The sequence below is a fragment of the Centroberyx affinis genome, unplaced genomic scaffold (assembly GCF_046629955.1).
Source record: "Centroberyx affinis isolate AG114_WGS23_722 - 3 ecotype Tasmania unplaced genomic scaffold, CSIRO-AGI_Caff_v1 ptg002386l_1, whole genome shotgun sequence".
Taxonomy (NCBI): Eukaryota; Metazoa; Chordata; class Actinopteri; order Beryciformes; family Berycidae; genus Centroberyx; species Centroberyx affinis.
In genome coordinates, this window is record NW_027280641.1 from 59,369 (window position 1) to 76,867 (window position 17,499).

At 42.5% G+C, this 17,499-nt stretch overlaps 1 protein-coding gene across 2 annotated transcripts; it reads left to right on the forward strand.

Moving 5' to 3' along the window:
- Nucleotides 1-10,089: 10,089 nt before the first annotated feature.
- On the forward strand, nucleotides 10,090-17,327 carry cdkn1d (cyclin-dependent kinase inhibitor 1D). 2 transcript variants are annotated; one of them, XM_071533642.1, is made up of 3 exons: nucleotides 10,090-10,146; nucleotides 13,023-13,528; nucleotides 13,750-17,327. In XM_071533642.1, exons 2-3 carry the CDS (start codon nucleotides 13,027-13,029, stop codon nucleotides 13,806-13,808), a joined length of 561 nt encoding a protein of 186 aa, XP_071389743.1. In that variant the 5' UTR covers nucleotides 10,090-10,146; nucleotides 13,023-13,026; the 3' UTR covers nucleotides 13,809-17,327. The 2 variants fall into 2 exon arrangements, with proteins under 2 accessions (XP_071389743.1, XP_071389742.1); XM_071533641.1 differs by lacking the exon at nucleotides 10,090-10,146 and adding an exon at nucleotides 10,452-10,616.
- The last annotated feature ends 172 nt before the right edge of the window (nucleotides 17,328-17,499 follow it).

Consider the following 17,499-nt stretch of genomic DNA (forward strand, 5'->3'; position numbering starts at 1 on the left):
TGGTTTGATTATTCAGAGGGAGTGGTTGAGCCTGTCTGTCCTGACAACAGACAGCTTAACAGACCCTCCCTGCTTGACACTGTCAATATGGGGCCCTCCCATAGGTCCCTCCCACTGGAGTGTAGATCTGTTGTACTGTAAAAACCACCAAACACCAAGCAGTGTTACTTACTACTAACATGGTCATTCAAGTTATGAGATAATCTCATGACCACTGGGCCCTTGAAGCCTGTTGAAACATCATTGTGAAAGCTCTAAAATACATTGGCAAATGAGAAAACAAGCATTATTTTCATCAGTCCTGAAAATAAAAATACGATATGCTATGTGTGGTGTTTATTTGACAACAACATCAGGAGTAACTGTCCATGCCCCTCACTGCATTTCTCCCTCTATCACTGTCTCTGGCTTATACCTTTGTATGTGCATGTAGGCTATATATCATGCACGTGTACTTTCATGCTTTTAATTATTAGGTAGTGGTGCTGTCATTGAGAGCGGGAGCCAGTCACAGCAGCTTCCACTTTTTCTACTTTTTCGCTACTTTTTCTAATTTTCTATCTAACTTACTGTACTTGTTTTCCTTGGTACTGTCTGACAGTTGCTGTTGTGGCACCTGAATTTCCCCAAGGGGATTAATAAAGTGCTATCTTATCTTATCTTATTAAGTCTCTGTTTTTTGTCTGTAAAACACTCTGAACTGCCCTGGTATGAAATGTGCTATTTAAATGAAATTTGACTTGGCTTGACTTGACTTGACTTGCAGTCCTGCCTGATCGCCAGCAGAGAGAGCTGTAACTATGCACCGCCTGCTGCAGCTGTGGATCATATTCAGAGCTGACATTTTGTCACTCTCATATCCTCATGCCTCAGTCGGAGAAAGATGCTGTAGCGTTTCCAAAACACCAGATGGCGTAATACAATGAAGATCCAGACCTCTAGGAGTTCCTCAAAAGTATGTCAAATATTTTCAGCCCCCTGCACCTTATCGACTTCATGTGGCTGGGCCATGAATGCTGCTTTTGTTGTTTTCCCTAGAAAAAGGAAAATATATATGTTCCAATTATAGTGATTTGTTTAGCCTACATTTATTCCTCACACATTTATACAGCTTACAATACACAGAGAAATGATTCAAGCTTGATTAATTACATACATAGACCTACACCGGTGAAAATCTTGTATCTTCCAAATGTCAGCTTTTCAGGAACGAAGAAAAACAGCCTTATTTTCAGACTGACCACCATGTATATTTGAGTTTCCAATGGCTTTTGAGAGGGTTTCATAAGACCAAGGGGTCGTAGGATTTTCTCAACCGATAGAGGATCATGTAATCCTCCAACAAATATATTCTATGTTTTATTTTTACTTACACATATACATACATAAAAGCCACAATAGTCTTAAAGCATTCAAGTCTGAGGTACAGAATAGACCTGTACACAACAGCAGCAGCAACAACAAGGCTTCAGACCGCCACAGAGAGCGACGCGGGGTGTTTACATCTCACTGGGCACAGGTCACAAGCTGAAGCCAGTCAACCTTGAGGTTTCAAAAACAGCAGAACATGGGACTAAGCTGCCACAGCGCTCCAGCATCTCTGAGACGCGAGACCGAAGGGAACCCATGACCTTCTGTTATATCATGAGTTGCCTGGTTCTCGCCTGAATGGAGCCGCTCGGCATGAGCACATGAGATCATGACGATCAACAGATGATATGTTTTCAACTTTGGTTCCTTTTCGAGTGCTGATCACAACCCCATAGGGCTCCATGCAAATAAGGTAAAGAGAGTCTGTGAGGGAGAAGTTGCGGTGAGAAAAAAAGAGGAAAAACCTTGCGCGGTGAATCAGTCGAGAAGTGCTGGAAACAGCGAGAAAAACATCATCAGAGGGGGAAAAAATGACACATATCCACACAACGGCCATGGAGCGAAAAGTATTGCTCATTATGATCTTAAAATAATCCTTTTGCATCAAGTCCATTGGCCTTATTCACATAGTGGCCATTTTGAACACTCAAGTTGGGAAACTACCCAGAAGATATATGCCCAGGGCATATATAGTAAAACTAGCCTTACTTTTATTTGTTTGTGATCCCATTTGTTTGTCGATTTAATTGTATTATTGATATGCGCTACACAGTGGCCTATTGACTTGAAGGTATAGTAACCTCACTTCATGTCAGCAGCCTTGTCACTGTCACCATAGCGATACATACATCATGATGAAAGTTTCGATTGAGGCCCCCCTAAGAGGAAGCGGAGTCTAAATGCATCACAGTTGTAAATGCACCCATGAAAGCTACATGGGGGAAAGTATTTCACACATTTGATCATGTTGGTGAGCCGTTAATGTTTACTCTAAGTTTATAACACACACACACACACACACACACACACACACACACACACACACACTGCACACTGCACTAACCTAGTTTCCCACTTTCCTGACTTCTTTTAGTCACTACTACTACTTTGTGGCTGAGAGTGGGCCCCTAGTTGCTTCCTGTCTCACTCCCTCACACACACACACACACACTTGCTCACTCACTCGCTCGCTCTCTATCACCACTGCTTTCATACATACTTTCAAAACCACTTAGAATGAAAATAACACACAAACGCACACGCACACACACACACACACACACACACACACACACACACAAGCAGCTGGAGTGGCATGCACACACATCAACACATACATTTCTTCAAAACCCCAAAGCCATGTAAGTAAACAGCGGAGCCTCTCTGATCGCAGCTCTCTCTACTGAGCGTGTGCAGCAGAGCAGCGGAGTCGGAGCCAGGCAGAACTGAGACTTTATTCTGGGCCAGAGAAGCCGGGCGCTGCCTTCGCCTCTCCAGCCCACGCCAGCACCGGCCACTCAGGGCTCACTGTTCCAGATCATAGCTCCAAGGAATCTCACCCAGACCTATAACCCCCTCAACACACACACACATACACATACACACACACACTTCCATCAGGAACGAAAGAGCCGCGCCTCTCCCTGGTCTCTCATGGCGCCTCATTTATAGAAGATACTTTTGTCCTTAGGATCAAATCCAAGCAATGGATTTAGGAAAGACCGATCTTAATGCCAAAATAAGCGGTTACGTTTATTTTCGCCAATTATCTGTGATTTTAAGTTAAAACTAATGCTGAATCATTTTCCGAGGTATGAATGCCACAGATTTTCGTTTGTTTTTTTTTTAAAGCTAAAGGCTAAATGACACAGTGGGGCTGCAACAGAGAAGAGTGTCCCACCTCCACTAATTTAGATGCAGTGGATTTGCCAAATTTGCTCAAATCAAATTCCGGAGTATGTACATATCTCTGCTCACAGGAGGTGACGAATCAAAACTGAAGAGCAAAACTGTTTCTAAGCAGCTACGTACAGAGAAAGTTGGACTCACCAACATTAGATCTTTGGCCTCTCTGGTCCTTTTGGTGTCCTAAGTGATCGCAGACTGGACAGCTTGGTAAACATGAGCGTGCCGCTGTGTGCAGTTTACTGATGTTATGTTACATGATTTCTGGGTACTGAAGTTCAACGTTTTCCGGGTACCTGCTGTTTGGAGCTGCCAACGTGTGAACCTGCCTTCATAATGCACAGTATAAAGTCATAGAGCATTACTATCAGTGAGGCACGTGAGCTCTCCTTGGCTTTCCTTCTCTTATCTTTTATTTCATTCTCTCTATCTCTCCCTCCCTGTTTCTGTCTTTCACCAATTGTTCTTTATCTTTCTATCATCCCCATATCTCTGCTCACTCTTTCACAGACCGCTCCTCTTAGACAGGTTGATACAGTCAGCCGAAGCTCAGTCCTGCATACCATGGCTAACGTGGCTAAGTCCAGCTGCCCCAGTTACCATCAATACCATGGGCCCCAAACGCAGGGGCTCCAAACACTGAACCCCGCGAAACTTGGAGGCCTCTCCATTCCTCCTCTCCTGTTCCATCTCTCCCCTCTCTCCTCCCTCCCTCCCTCCTTTTCAAGGAGACGTTTCCACATCTGGCGGTCTGCCCCGCACCATCAGGCCTCGCTGCTGGCTGTCAGAGTTTTAGCAAAGTGGATATCTCTGTTGTCATGTGGAAACCTTGTAATTCCAATCCTGGTGATTTCCATGTTTTAACTTCAGCTGAAGTATCAAATGCTCCTCTATGTGTTGAGGAAATTCTATGACTCTTTGTCCTATGAAACCTTTTCAAAACTCATTGGATAAACTCCAAAATGCATCGTCATCAACCAAAAAACAAGGCTGTTTTTCGTGGTTCCTGAAAAGTTGACATTTTGGAGGTGCAAGATTTTCGCTTTTCGTTCACTCCCTCCCTCATTCATCCAGTCAGTCAACCAGTCACGCACTCATATCCATGCTTGCAAATATATTCCACACTCTTTCTCTCTCTCTCTCTCTCTCTCTCTCTCTCTCTCTCTCTCTCTCTCAAACACACATATTGTCACGCTCACACACAGCCTCATACTACAGGACCGGGTCGAGGGCCAGATGCAAACCAGATGTTTCCCAGATGGAGATAAGGGCAAAAACACATCAGCTGAAGTACACCACCTTTTCACCTCAGCTCCGCAGAGCAGAACCAGACGTGGTGCACAAACCCTCCTGCAGTCATGAATGGCAGATACAGTATATTTTCCAGAGAGTTAAGTTTATTAGTATTATTTGAGCAGTTACTTGGCTGTCCATATTGAATGCAAGTATGTATGTTATCAGTGCTGAGACATTGGCCAGGGACTGGTTGCCTAAAAGCAACTGAGGGGTTTCATTCTAAAACACTGTGTATCCATTTTGGGGAATAAAATGTTACCTGTTCCCTTAAAAAAACAACTTTTTTACTTTCAAGCCAGCAATCAATTTGTAAGAGTAGGTGTAACTTTTTTCCAGGAATTTTACTCTTCAACTTCACATAAAGATGATATTTGCCCTTTTGTTTACCATAAAATGGAACAAAAAATTGTTTAACATAAGCTTACAGATGCATTGGTTTCATTGAATTGCATAATGAATGATTTCTCAGATGTTTCTTGGTTTGGCGGTGGCTTTCTCCTCTAGTGTTGACATTGAGCGAGCCTCAAAGTCACCGCTCTGCGCTGCTCAGCGAGACCAAAACAAGCCCCTCTCAGACACATATGTTGAGACGAAAACAAAGGATCGATTTACACCCGCCTCGCCCCGCCCTGGGCGCCCCCCCCCCCCCCCCCCCCCCCTTCCTCTCTCTCCACGCCCCCAAAACACACTCTGTAAAAACAATATTTCAAAGAGCGTGATGTTATCACCTCGAAGCACTGGCTATGCTTTAAAAAGAACAGGCAGTGCTTTGAATTCACAGGTAAATAGGTGAACATACGCACGCACACACACATAGCCCACTGCTCAAAGAAAATAAATTTGAGACGCCATTCTGTACACCAGCCCAGCACCCCCCACCATAGCCCCTCAGGACCCCCAAAACAAACAGGGAGCCAGGGTTTCCTCAGGCACATTTCATCTTAAACCCGTTCACCCCGACACGCAAGCTCCCCCCGGTGAAGCCCTGACAATATCCAGCTGCCAACGAGCTGCTTGGCTGTCCCTGCACCCCTCCGCCCCCCACGCTGCACCCCAACTCCTCCCCACCCGCACCCACCAACCCCCAAAATCACAACACACCCCACTCCTCCCCACGAAATCCTTCCCACACCCCCACCTGTGGCTTCCACAGCTGGGCGAATACTCCCATGGAAACTCCTCCCACTTAGATACGGAGCGTTTGTGTGTGTGTGTGTGCGTGTGTGTATGTGTGTGTCCCTGGGGCCTTCATTTTTGGGTTCACTGCTTTTTTGTATTCCTCTGTGTATACTCCATGTCCCTCCTAAAAAAAAACACACAGATCCAAATTTTGTTTACACTTTACACGCAAATTCCATCGCAAACCATTTGGAGATAAACTGTGTTAGATCTCTATCTTTGACTCTAACATGTTTGTGTTACGGAGTGTTTGTGTGTGTGTGTGTGTGTGTGTGTGTGTGTGTGTGTAAACGTATGTGTGTGAGGTGCTTGAATGTGATATATCATCTTTCCGGCATTTGGAAGAAAACCGAAAAGAGAAGAAGAAGAGAAGAAACTAGGAAAAAAGAGAAGAAAAACTCTACTTCTACAAGACTGTACCTCCTCTATGTTTCCTTTGTTTCTGTATTCACTCTCTCTCTCTCTCTCTCTCTCTCTCTCTCTCTCTCTCCTCGCCCATAATTGGTTGTGGCATGTCAGTAATTTATCGTCAGCATAAACAAACTACTGTCTGTGGTAAGCCTCTTGCGGTTGTTTCCGCAACTGAAGGGCAGAAGAAGGCCATGGAAAACCCCGTACTGCACCTGTACACCAAGAACTTCCTCTCTCTCTCTCTCTCTCTCTCTCTCTCTGTGTATCACAACTTCCTTTTTACCAGAGAGATTTCCTGTTGAACTGAAACTACAGCCAATCATCACCACCATCTTTTCAGTTTCCAGTTTCTAGTCTCAGAGTCTCACAGATGTTTTGTTGCAGAGCATCCTCAGCACCACCGCAATCCCGGTTTCAAGGTTCTGGTCTAGTCTTTGCCCTCCATCCGGTTCCTTTCTGCAATCTCTGCCTCATCCTGTGTGAAACCTAACATGATTTTACTTTCCAAGCTGTGTTGTGATGCTGTAATTAGCCTAACAAAAAGGAAAATATATGTTGAGAGAAGCTGTAATACTATAATAATCATTAAAGCAAACCCATAATACATCTAGAAATCCATTTTGTTCCATACATTTATGATTTTCTACTGATCTCCCACAGGAGAAATTTGTCTTTTCACTTGCCCCCCTTCACATGGAGGTCAGAGGTCAGAGGTCAGCTACAGAACAGCGCCCCCTAGCAGTGGTAGGTGTTCACTGTCTTGCTCTAGGACACTTCAGCAGAGCGGATGCTTGTTATTTCGATGTGAATTCCTAATAAGCTCTTTTCCCCGGATTACATGAAACATATTACTCAGTAGAAAACTTTATTTGTCCAGCAGCGACCCTCAGTTTCAGCCTTTAGGCCAGTCTATTCTTCTTAAATTTACATCCTTTCACTGAGCTGGGATAGGCTATACATGTCCCCCTAATGTCGCCGCTTTAAAGATAAATTCAAACTCATTAACACTAAAAGTAAATGACGTTGTGCAAGACTGCCACCGTTTTAGGATATAAGATTATGCCACTGATGCACAAGTCTCTATTGTGCTTCTTTTGGCCTTATTCCACAGTGGATCCTTTTGGGGTTTAATTAGTAACATGGTTGGAGTCATAAATTAGAATGGAAAGAGGTGAACTGATTTTTTTCAGGAGCACAAGACCCCCTTCATGACCAGCTCACTGTCTTCTGACCCGAGTCACACTGCACTGTGTGACCGTTGTTTTAAACGGGTGTTAATGTATTCAAAGGGCATGGACTGTGAACTGGAGACAATGGGGCCAATGACTGCATAGCCAATTGTAACATGCTTATTAACAGTGCTGCGCTGAAAACAGGAGAACCACTGGGATTAAGGTTAGGCGGGCTGGAGCAAACACACACACTCACACACACACACACACACACACACACACAGAGTAGACAACAAGATGAGGATTAGGAATTTACTGTAGAACAATAGGCGGACTGTAAATACAGGCAAAGGGTGGTGACAAAACAACGAGGGATCATGCTGCAGAGGCCTCATTGTCTGCTGACGACCCTTCAAATATGACAATGTAAACAGGCCACTTGACACACAGATTAGGAGCGGATTAGGGATCTGGGCCACCATGCTAATTGAGGGAATCCAAAACTATTATGAATCACGGTGGGAGAGACAAACAATTACCGTATACCCAGTATATAGAATAACAATCAGAGCGCTTGCTGTGTTTCTGTTTAGCAGAAGATGCAAAAGATCTGGTGTCAGTGGATGGGCAGAACATGCAACCGTTTGGGACTATAGGACTTTGAATGAATCAATAGACCTGCTTCCAAAACTCAAATATAGACATAGGAGATGTTTTTCCATTCTCAAATTGATCATCAAAGCTCTTGATCCAAATGCAAACAGTCTGAGACAACTGAATATTTGCTGTAGCTAATGTTTTTTCCAAGTGCCGGTAAAGAGCGGGAAACATTTTCCATGCAGCAATGAAAGTATTCTACAACACACCGAGAGGCTTCACACCACTTTTGTTGTTTTCATGTCTTTAATATTTCTTTAGAGGAACAATTATTTGCTCCGGTGTGTTGATTTTTAGTCACATGATTTTTTTTAAGATATGAACATAATTGAAATGGTTTGAATGTTTGGAAACACAAGTAAATCAGACTATAGAAATATTCGGAAAAATGCTTATTTTTCATCTGCTATTCACTTTGTCCAAGAAACTAAGTGGATATGCTGAAAATGTATATGAAGAAAAAAATATCAGAGATTGAGCTTTAACTTGGATGGATTCCGTTGAAACTCAGAAGTCCGCTTTGATCGCTGAAAAGCTTAAAAACTAAACTTTATTTTTCAGTAGAGAAAGCACAAGTGGACATGTGAGTCCATCTGGGGAAAGTGTTTTGATCTATTTGAGCCTTCAGCTGAACTGCCTTGAACTTTGCTAAGCCCCATGTGAAAATAGCGTTTTCTAAGAAACATTCCATAGTTGTGATGTAATTACTGTCACACACACACACACACACACACACAATGGCCGGTCCACATTGCTACCTGCTTTGACAGCAGTCGCTTCTGTAAAATCAAGCAAAGCATCTCATAAACCTGAGCAGCAATGTTGCCTTCATCTGCAGTGTCTGGGCAGGGAAAACATTATTCGTATGAGACAGTCCAGCCACTGACAAGTGTATATAAATAGCAAATGTGTGTGTGTGTGTGTGTGTCTGTGTGTGAAACCTGGAATAACCTTTCTTAGTGCGGGGCGTTGGCCGGCCTACAGGCCTCTCAGATGACTCCTACATGATGTCACTGGAAAACTGTGCAACAATAAGGCTACTGCCCATGTAATAAATGAGGAATAACCTGTAACACTGAGACTCTGTGTAATAATAGGAAAAGAGAGACACAATGTCATATTGAAATAGAGAGAAAGAGTCTGTGTCGCAATAGGAATAGGAAGAGAAAGGGAAGTAAGAGCGATGTAACAAGCGAAGGCCTTTGAGCAGTCATTCAAAAAAAGGAAAAAAAATGATGTTACAATAGAGTTTGGAGAAATTAAGCAAAAAGATGCAATAAAGGGAGGATGTGTGAATGTTAAAAGGTCAACATAGTACTTTTCTTAATCGATGCTGTCATGATTATACTGTTCAAGATACAATTAGGCCTCAAACAAATCCTCTCTTGTCCCTCTAACTTTGGATGAAAGCCAATGGATGGTTTATTTGATTCTAAATGACCACAAAGTTAAATCATAAGCCAAGATTTATCTTCTAATTTAACTATTTATAAAGTGTTTCAGTAGGTCAAAAAGTCAGAAACTGTGTGTGCCAATGTTCTATTTTTCATAAGTGTGTCATATTTATACTGAAAAAAATAGGCAAATCCATTCTTGTCCCATAACTTTGGACAGAAGTAGCCTATCAGACTGCCCCTTTGGCCACTAGATGCTATTTTATTTATCCAGGTTGCTCTATTTGATTCTAAATTGTCACCTACTGAAATTATAAGGAGATAAATAATTTACATGGTCAATAAGTCATAAACTGGTTTATGCTGTCATGGAGAAATAGCTGGTCTCCTATTCAAAAAATGACCTACTTTTGAGTCTAAGTATAAGTTCATGCTCAGGAAAAGTTTTTTTTTTTTTTCTGGTGAAGTGGTAAAATTGAGGGAGAAGAAGTCAAAATGGAGTGGTTTTGCCGCTCACGTTGCAGCTCAACGTGACTGGGGCGGTGGGCGCGGTGCCAGGCGAAAACGTGATGCAAGCACTACACGAGAATGTGTGTCACATTTGAGAGAGAGGGGAAATGGCCGCCGCGGCCAAGATATTTGACCTACTTCTAGCTGCAGTGGAGAAAAGGCGGCACTAGGGCGCAGTGAGCACAGCAGCAACAAGTGGGAGAGCAGAGCCTGCAGAAAGTTTCACTGGAGATTTGTAGCATCATAACAGGGTAAGAAAACTATTTATCATCATTAATAAAGCATTTAATAATGCCTCAAAAACACATATTTGCAATTTAGTTTACTTTTTTTCCCCTTTGTTGCATTTTGGATATTTTTCCACGCACTTTTGGCTGCAGCAATGCCATTCCAACTGCGTTTTATGTGAAATGATAATGAAGATAATGTTGTTTGCCTCCCTGCTGAGGTCCAACACACACTGACTGTTTTAATGGAACCACGTGACAGACAGGCTCTATAGGACGTCCCCCTGCCCGTCTTGCAGGGCCATAACAAACAAGCCGCAGATAAGGGACAAGGCTAGGAGTTTTCAACGCGACTTTGTTTGTCTCCTCTCGGCTGTCAGGAACACCGTTCACTCTCTTTGACATAGGTGCGCATTAGTTTTCCACGAAAAGCAGAGCTGTGAAACTTAATCTTTACTTTTCCAACGCTGTGCTTTGAGTTACGGACGCTGATGGTAAGAGGCAAATCTAGTACTTTTTCCTTTCCTGGCTTGATGTTAGTATTTTTATAACGTTTTCTTTTTTTTATGTAGTTTTATTTGTTTTGTGTTGGTTTTCTTTTTCTTTTGCATTTAGTCTGCTTATTTATGTGGTGAAAAGTCATGTTAATGCACATTAAGAAGATGCAGAGTGCATCGTATTGCCATTCGTAAATTAACGATTGCACATTTGGGAGAATTTGGGTAGCCTATCTGTTTTTGTCAAAATGAATAGGATTTGGCTGTCGTTAAGTGTGTGATTTGAAGGTTACTGTACTTTGACAAGATGTGCGCTGTTTCTGTGTCGCATCTCATTGACCCACATCCCAGGCAGTGACTCTAGTCAATGTAACTGCGTCATATGAGGCTTTTTCTTCATACACTATGTTGCAGATTGGTCAACTTTCTGAGGCTTAACACTACATGCTGCTCTAAGATGTTGCTGTTGGTAGTGTTTTTTGTTTAATTTAAGTTAATTTGGGAGAACTTGGGTGGGGGTAGGGGGGTGTTTTCCGCAGTGGAAACCTGATCTGATCTGCATACCGCGCCCACTTTATTTTCGACGCAAACAACTTTCACTCAGAGACGTCGGTAGTCCTGCTGGCGGGGAAGAATATAGGCCAGTTCAGGGTTGTTGTTGCCCTAATACGTTTTGTTTTTTTTATCCTGCTTTTTATAGAAAATGGAACGAGAAAATTGAAGTCGTGTTGATTAAATCTAAAGTGAACCGCTGATTCGACTCTAATTATCTGGAGTGAGAAATTGTGAAAGTGAAATTTGTTCTGACTTGTGTTGCTTGCGGTGGTTTCCAACATCAGTCTAATGACATCATCTTGGATACACGAATAGTCAGACATCATAAAATTGTAAATGTCTGGTGAAAGTTCCCACCAGCGCTATATTCTGTAGATGTCAAGCAATTGCGCAACTGTCTTCGCGGCGCGGCAGCCCCCACCAGCCCCCCTCTGCGCTGTTTTTCAACTCGGCCTGTAGAGCTTCATTTCATTTCTGTCTGTAACCCGGGAAAGATGTGCTGGCATCTCACAGGTCATTCCCCACATTTCTGAGACCTGCAGTCACCAGGGATCAATAAAAGGCTATGAAGCTTAGCCTACAAGAACATTTAGCCTACATGACATTTCTCACAAGTACAAAATTAAGTTACATTAATAAAACTAATTAAGCAATAAGTGGTTTACTACTAAAATACCATTGTAGTAATACAGAAGGACACAAATGTTGAATAAACTTTTACTTTTTAATCAATTATAATGATTTTATTTATTTATTTCGATCAGAAATGCAGTTTTTGAATAGCAATCAAATGAATTGGTTGCTAAGCGAACTAGGCTAGAGTTTTTGGTTGTTCGATTACTATTATTATTAATTACCGATACGTGGTCAGAGGTGTTTATGGGTATTTTACAGCGAATTGGAAAGTGACTCTAGACCAGAAACTGTTTAATGAGGAGTTTTATTCTGTGAAATAATGTATTCTGTAACTGCGATCAGCAGTTGGGCACACCTTGAGAGAGCCTAACAGTTAGTCTGGCGGGGAAAATGTTATTTCTAGGAGGCAAAATATGAGGAGGAGGAGGGGGGGGGGGGGAATCTAGACGTTTCTAAGTTTCATAAACGGGCGAGAAAAGGGAAGGTTGGAGTCGAACAGAGGCTCGGAGACTGTAGAGCGTCAGCAAGGGATCAGCTTATTATCCACTGCAAGGTAAAATGATTTTGTGACTCATGGTGGAGCTACTAGAGGTTTGTGATACAGTGAAGCTGAGCTATTGAAGGAGAAACCTTACCACTTTGAAACAAGACCTAGTTAATGTAGAATAATATCAATTAGGATGGAATAATTGCAGTTGAAATAAACTGTAGAGGGAACATTATCAGAATTCAAGCAGTGTCCCTCTAATTGAAAGTGTCAGAGTGCAGCAGATAGGAGTTTTCCCAGCTGAGGGGAAACATTCCTCACAAGTACACAGTGTTTCTCTCCACTTGACCCTTACTGTTGACCTCTGCCTGCTGGACACCAGAGCAGGTGGAGACTCGGGTTCACTCTGACACGGCAGTGCAGCGAGTGTCGTGGGAGATTTATTTGGTGTTCGCTCAGTTAACCTGTTCCTGAAGTTAATTACTCAGCGGGCGAGGGCACACGTGTGTTTGATCACATATAACACAAAGGCGCCCAATAGGGCAAATACTGATGTGTGTGTTCGTAGGTGTGAGCGTGTGTGTTTGAGCACTTTAATGGCTTGTATGTGTGCATGTAATCTATGCCAATAAACCCCCGGATCACACCTCATTGAAACTCTGCAGGCCCAGCAGACCCACTAAACCTCGGCCTTTTCTCTCTCTTTGTGTGTGTGTGTGTAACAGGGACATGGCGATGGCTTCACCATCCACATCGACAGCAGTTACGGCGGCAGCGTCTGAATCGGAGCCCCGCCGTCTGGGAGGCATCGAGGACCTGAAGCTGAAGGTGGGGCCGGTGCGGAGGAACCTGTTCGGGCCGGTCGACCACCGCCAGCTGCAGCGGGACTTCCAGCGGCTGCTCTGCATGAGCGTGGAGGTCGCCAACAAGCGCTGGAACTTCGACTTCCAGAGTGACCGGCCGGCGCAGGGCTCCGCCGTGGAGTGGGAGGAGCTGAGGTGCCAGGACGTGCCGGCGTTCTACCGCAGCTGCACGGTGAGGCGCGCGGTCCGGCCCGCGGGCGGGACAATGAAGACGAAAGCCCCCAGGCGGCCGTCGCCCTCGTCGGGCGGGAGCTCCCCGTCGTCCAAAAGCTCGTCGTCCGGGTCTGGGGACGAGTACCTGGAGGTGACCACCAAGGGGTGCTATCGGCTGCAGCGGCTGGGCAAACGCAGACAGCCCTCCATCACAGGTCAGTCAGCCGCCAAACCTCTCCGTTAAAACTGATGCACAAACCAGTTAGACTGTAGGTGATGTGTTGAGTTCAATCATGATTATATTGTCGAAACATGTTTTGGAGATGTGAAGTTCTAATATAAAGTTGTAAGTTATTAGTGTGCCAGCAATTGTCCTGATTAATTGTATACTGACTTGTTATATATATGTTGTAACTCCTGTCCTCCTTGTCTGCAGATTTCTTCAAAGTGAAGAAGAGGAGGCTTCTGCATTATAAAGGATCTTCTCGGCAGTAGAGAAGCACACACACACACCCAGCGGAGGATCACTTAGTGGTCGATATCCCTCTGCAAGTCACCTCATATAAACAAATACTTCTCATATCATGTATATATGTAGCAATTTGTAACTGACTGTCCAAAAGCTCATGCAGCATGGGCTTAAAAACTCCTCTGACACCACATACCTGATTTTTTCAGCACAAGGAAGCTACCGTTACCCCAGCTGACAAACCTTTGAAACGGTTTCTATATGTTTAATTCTACATTTTATATACTGTCTTTCTGAGCTTGTATTGTTTTCTCAGCTTTTTGATTATACTGTGAAATGATTTTAATGCACTCTTTCAGGAAAAAAACAGAAACGGGCCCTAGCCGTATGAGGTTAATTTTCTTCTGGCAGGGCCGCGGTTAGTATTTTTCTAGGTCCCGACCTCAGTCCTTGGCCCTCTTTCTCCCTCTTGCCAAACTCATAAGAGGTTTTGATTAGATTGCTATTCCTGGCCTCGCACCACACACAGGCTTTAGTCTCACCCCATGGCTCCAAGAGCTTTTCAGCCGCGTGCGTGGAGGCCGGGGTCAAAACATCACCCAGGGTCAAATTTGGCAGCGCGACTGTGATTAGTTCCAGGTTAAAGGTCAACGGTGGAGGTTCAACGATGAGGTAATGTGGCCGTGCCTGTACAACAGGGACCTAAATTCTGAGTAATAATATGTTTCAAATGTGACTATATGGCTATTTATTTATTTTTCACGATGCTAGGTCATTGTCAGAATAAAATAAAAAAATAAAAAAATAGATAAGCAATGTGTAAAACGAGGTAAGATAAGGTGTTTGTGGAAACCTGTGCCATTGCCCCAAAATTATGGACTAAAAAACTTGAGTCATTGTGGCTCATATACACTCCACCGTTGCCACTTTATCTCTTTAATAAGATAAAATATTGGCTTCTCTGTCCATTCCACCATTACAATGAAGCAAAGTAATTTAGAAAGTGCAAATTCTGCATTGCGCCCAAACTATACTTTATTCCTTTTTTGCTTTGTATTATTTGCATAATGGGGTTGTAAAAAAAAAATCTATCTAGGTTTTTTTTTGGGTAACAGACCAGAACATACCTTATGTAGTTTTATGTTATTATCAGCTTAATGCTTTTAACAATGTAGCATTTTCCACTCTTGTCTTGTCTGTATATGATGTCAAACTTTTGGACACGCCTATTTTCTCTATGAAGGGAATGTAGCGTTGGATTTTTTTAAGGAGTGGCTATTATCACTGTGCTGCGGCTCAAAGGAATCGAAGCTGGTTCCATTTTTGGTGATTTTTATATTTTATGATTTTCTTTTTAAATGAAGAGTTGAGCTGCGTCAGTTCTAGGTGCTGTGCAGTTGTATTAGTGCACATTTGCATTGTGTATATAGAGTTGGTGTGCATGTGTTTGTGTGCGGGTGCGTCGGTTTGTGTGTATTTTGAGGTTTTTCACAAGTTGTAAATGAACTGTTGTGGCAGCTGAGGCAGTTGAACCAAAGAGGAAATAACTACGCCATTCAAATAGAAAAGACATCATTGCTAAGTGAGTCACTGGCTGCTGCTTGAGTGATCAGTTATGGACCACAGAGGGTCTCAAACCCACCAGGATCTTCAAGTTTATCTGATGCAAATACACTATAAAGATTAACACCTACACCGGAAAGACATTGGAGATGTGACAGTATTTTTAAAGACTAGTTTTCCAGTTTGAAGTGACCCCATACCTGCTCAACCAGCAGCTTAGGTGACTCAAATAAGGAAGCATCTACTTTTTTTTTACCGACAGTAATTCTATTTCTTATTTGGATAAATAACCAGGATTAATCTACTACCTCTACCTCATTAAGTGATTAAAGAAACAAAAAGAAGCAAGTTAATAAAAAAAAAGGCAGAAAAAACAGAAAAAACAAACAAACTCAATCGGGCTCAGCAGTTGTTGTTAGCGTCTACAGGCAGGAGGGAGAGACGGAGAGACAGAAACAAGAGGAGATGTTATTATTCTGTTGTGGTTAAAAGCGTTTAGGGTTTCACATCAGGTAAAGGAGTCAGTGTGTCAGAGCGGGGGCCCAGGCAGCGCCGTGCGGAGGAGGAAACTCCGGTCCCTCGGGGGAGCCAAAGGGCTTTGTTGTCTCCAGCTCTCTCCGACTCGCAGCTTTCCCAGAAATACACAGAGAAGGAGAATGTGGGGGGAAAAGGGACGTATTTTAATAGAGAACCATCTCAGACCTCTTGAATCAAAGGATTTCAGCGGCCAGACAAGTGGCCCGTGATCCAGACGCCTTTTGTCTGCTCCCTAAAAAAAAACCCTCAAAAGTCTCTCCAGCTCTCTCTCGCAAAACAACCGCCTCAGTCTGTGCAAAAAAAAAAAAAAAAAAAACTGGCATGAAACTTATTTGTTCATGATCATGTTAACACAATGCTGGGTTTTTTCATGGTTCTACAAGGTTACACTCTTCACTAATTTAAAACGTAAAAAAAAAAATAGCAAAAATGACTGTTTTAAATTTGTCAAGAGTGCTTTATTCGTTTGTTTATATGTGCTTATCCGTGTGTGTGTCAGCCTTTGCGTGTGTCTGTCTTCTCAGCGTGTTTGAGACGAAACTTTCAAAGTCTATATTAACTTATTTTGAGTTTGTATCTTATTTGTTTGTAGGGAAATACTTATAAATGCCCTTTTTTTGCTATAACTAACTGATTGTGTTAATTCTGAAACTATATCTTTGCACTACTTTGAACATTATTGACAAGAGAATTCTATAATTTTTTAAAGTGTTCTTAAAAAAAACATACAAACCCCAATAGGCTGAGGCATAGACTGGGCTACTGTTTTGATGAATAAAAATAGTCAATACATTTTGGTTTTTATGCTTCATAGCGAAACATTACCAAGTTAATACGTTAATCCTTATCTTAGCATCTGTTGTAAACAGAATACATCTGATCCCATCAAAATCCATCAATCTCAAAGCCATCAAAGGCATATCTTGACATTTTGAATTCATTTTACTTGGTTGTTTTTTCCACCAGAGACACCAAAGTCACATTGTGGGAAAAAGTTCATACATTCGTCCTTAGGATTATTTGTAGCATTCCTCATTAAAGAAAGATTCCACCACAATGTGACAAGTCTCTGATGAGGGAAAATTATGATAAAGTAAAGACTAAAGGATAAGTGTCAAGATGTATCCCTTGATTAAGATCTGTTAGTTTCAAAACTAGCCTACAGTCGGTGTCTCACCGCCCCGAAACAAACTTTGCTTTCCTAAATCACCTGTTGCAGCTGTATCAAAGTGTATTGTTCTATATTTTGTATATGCATGAATGGATGGTAATCTTTGTATACAGTTTGCGATAATGTATCTTTGCAACAAGTAAGAAGTGTAATTGTATGGGAACAGAATCATATCCTTTTGATTTGGTCATATTTGTATAGAACATGTAAGAGATTCCATTACTGGTTTGTTGGTGCACTGTTGCCTTTCACATTAATAAATGATATTGATATAAACTACACAATACTGGTTTGATGTCAATGTTTCCACTGTGCTTAAAACTGTCAGGAGAGGCAAAACCAGAAAGGCTGAAAGTCAAGAGCCCCCCCTGGTGGTTTTGAATTAACATTGCACATCTTAAATCACCACAATAATAAGTAGTCCTTTTCATATGCAGTTCTTGAGC

Coding starts and splice junctions, on each gene's coding strand:
- cdkn1d (XM_071533642.1), top strand. CDS start 13,027: ATGGCGATGGCTTCACCATCCACATCGACAGCAGTTACGGCGGCAGCG. Junction 13,529..13,749: donor CAGACAGCCCTCCATCACAG/GTCAGTCAGCCG, acceptor CCTTGTCTGCAG/ATTTCTTCAAAGTGAAGAAG.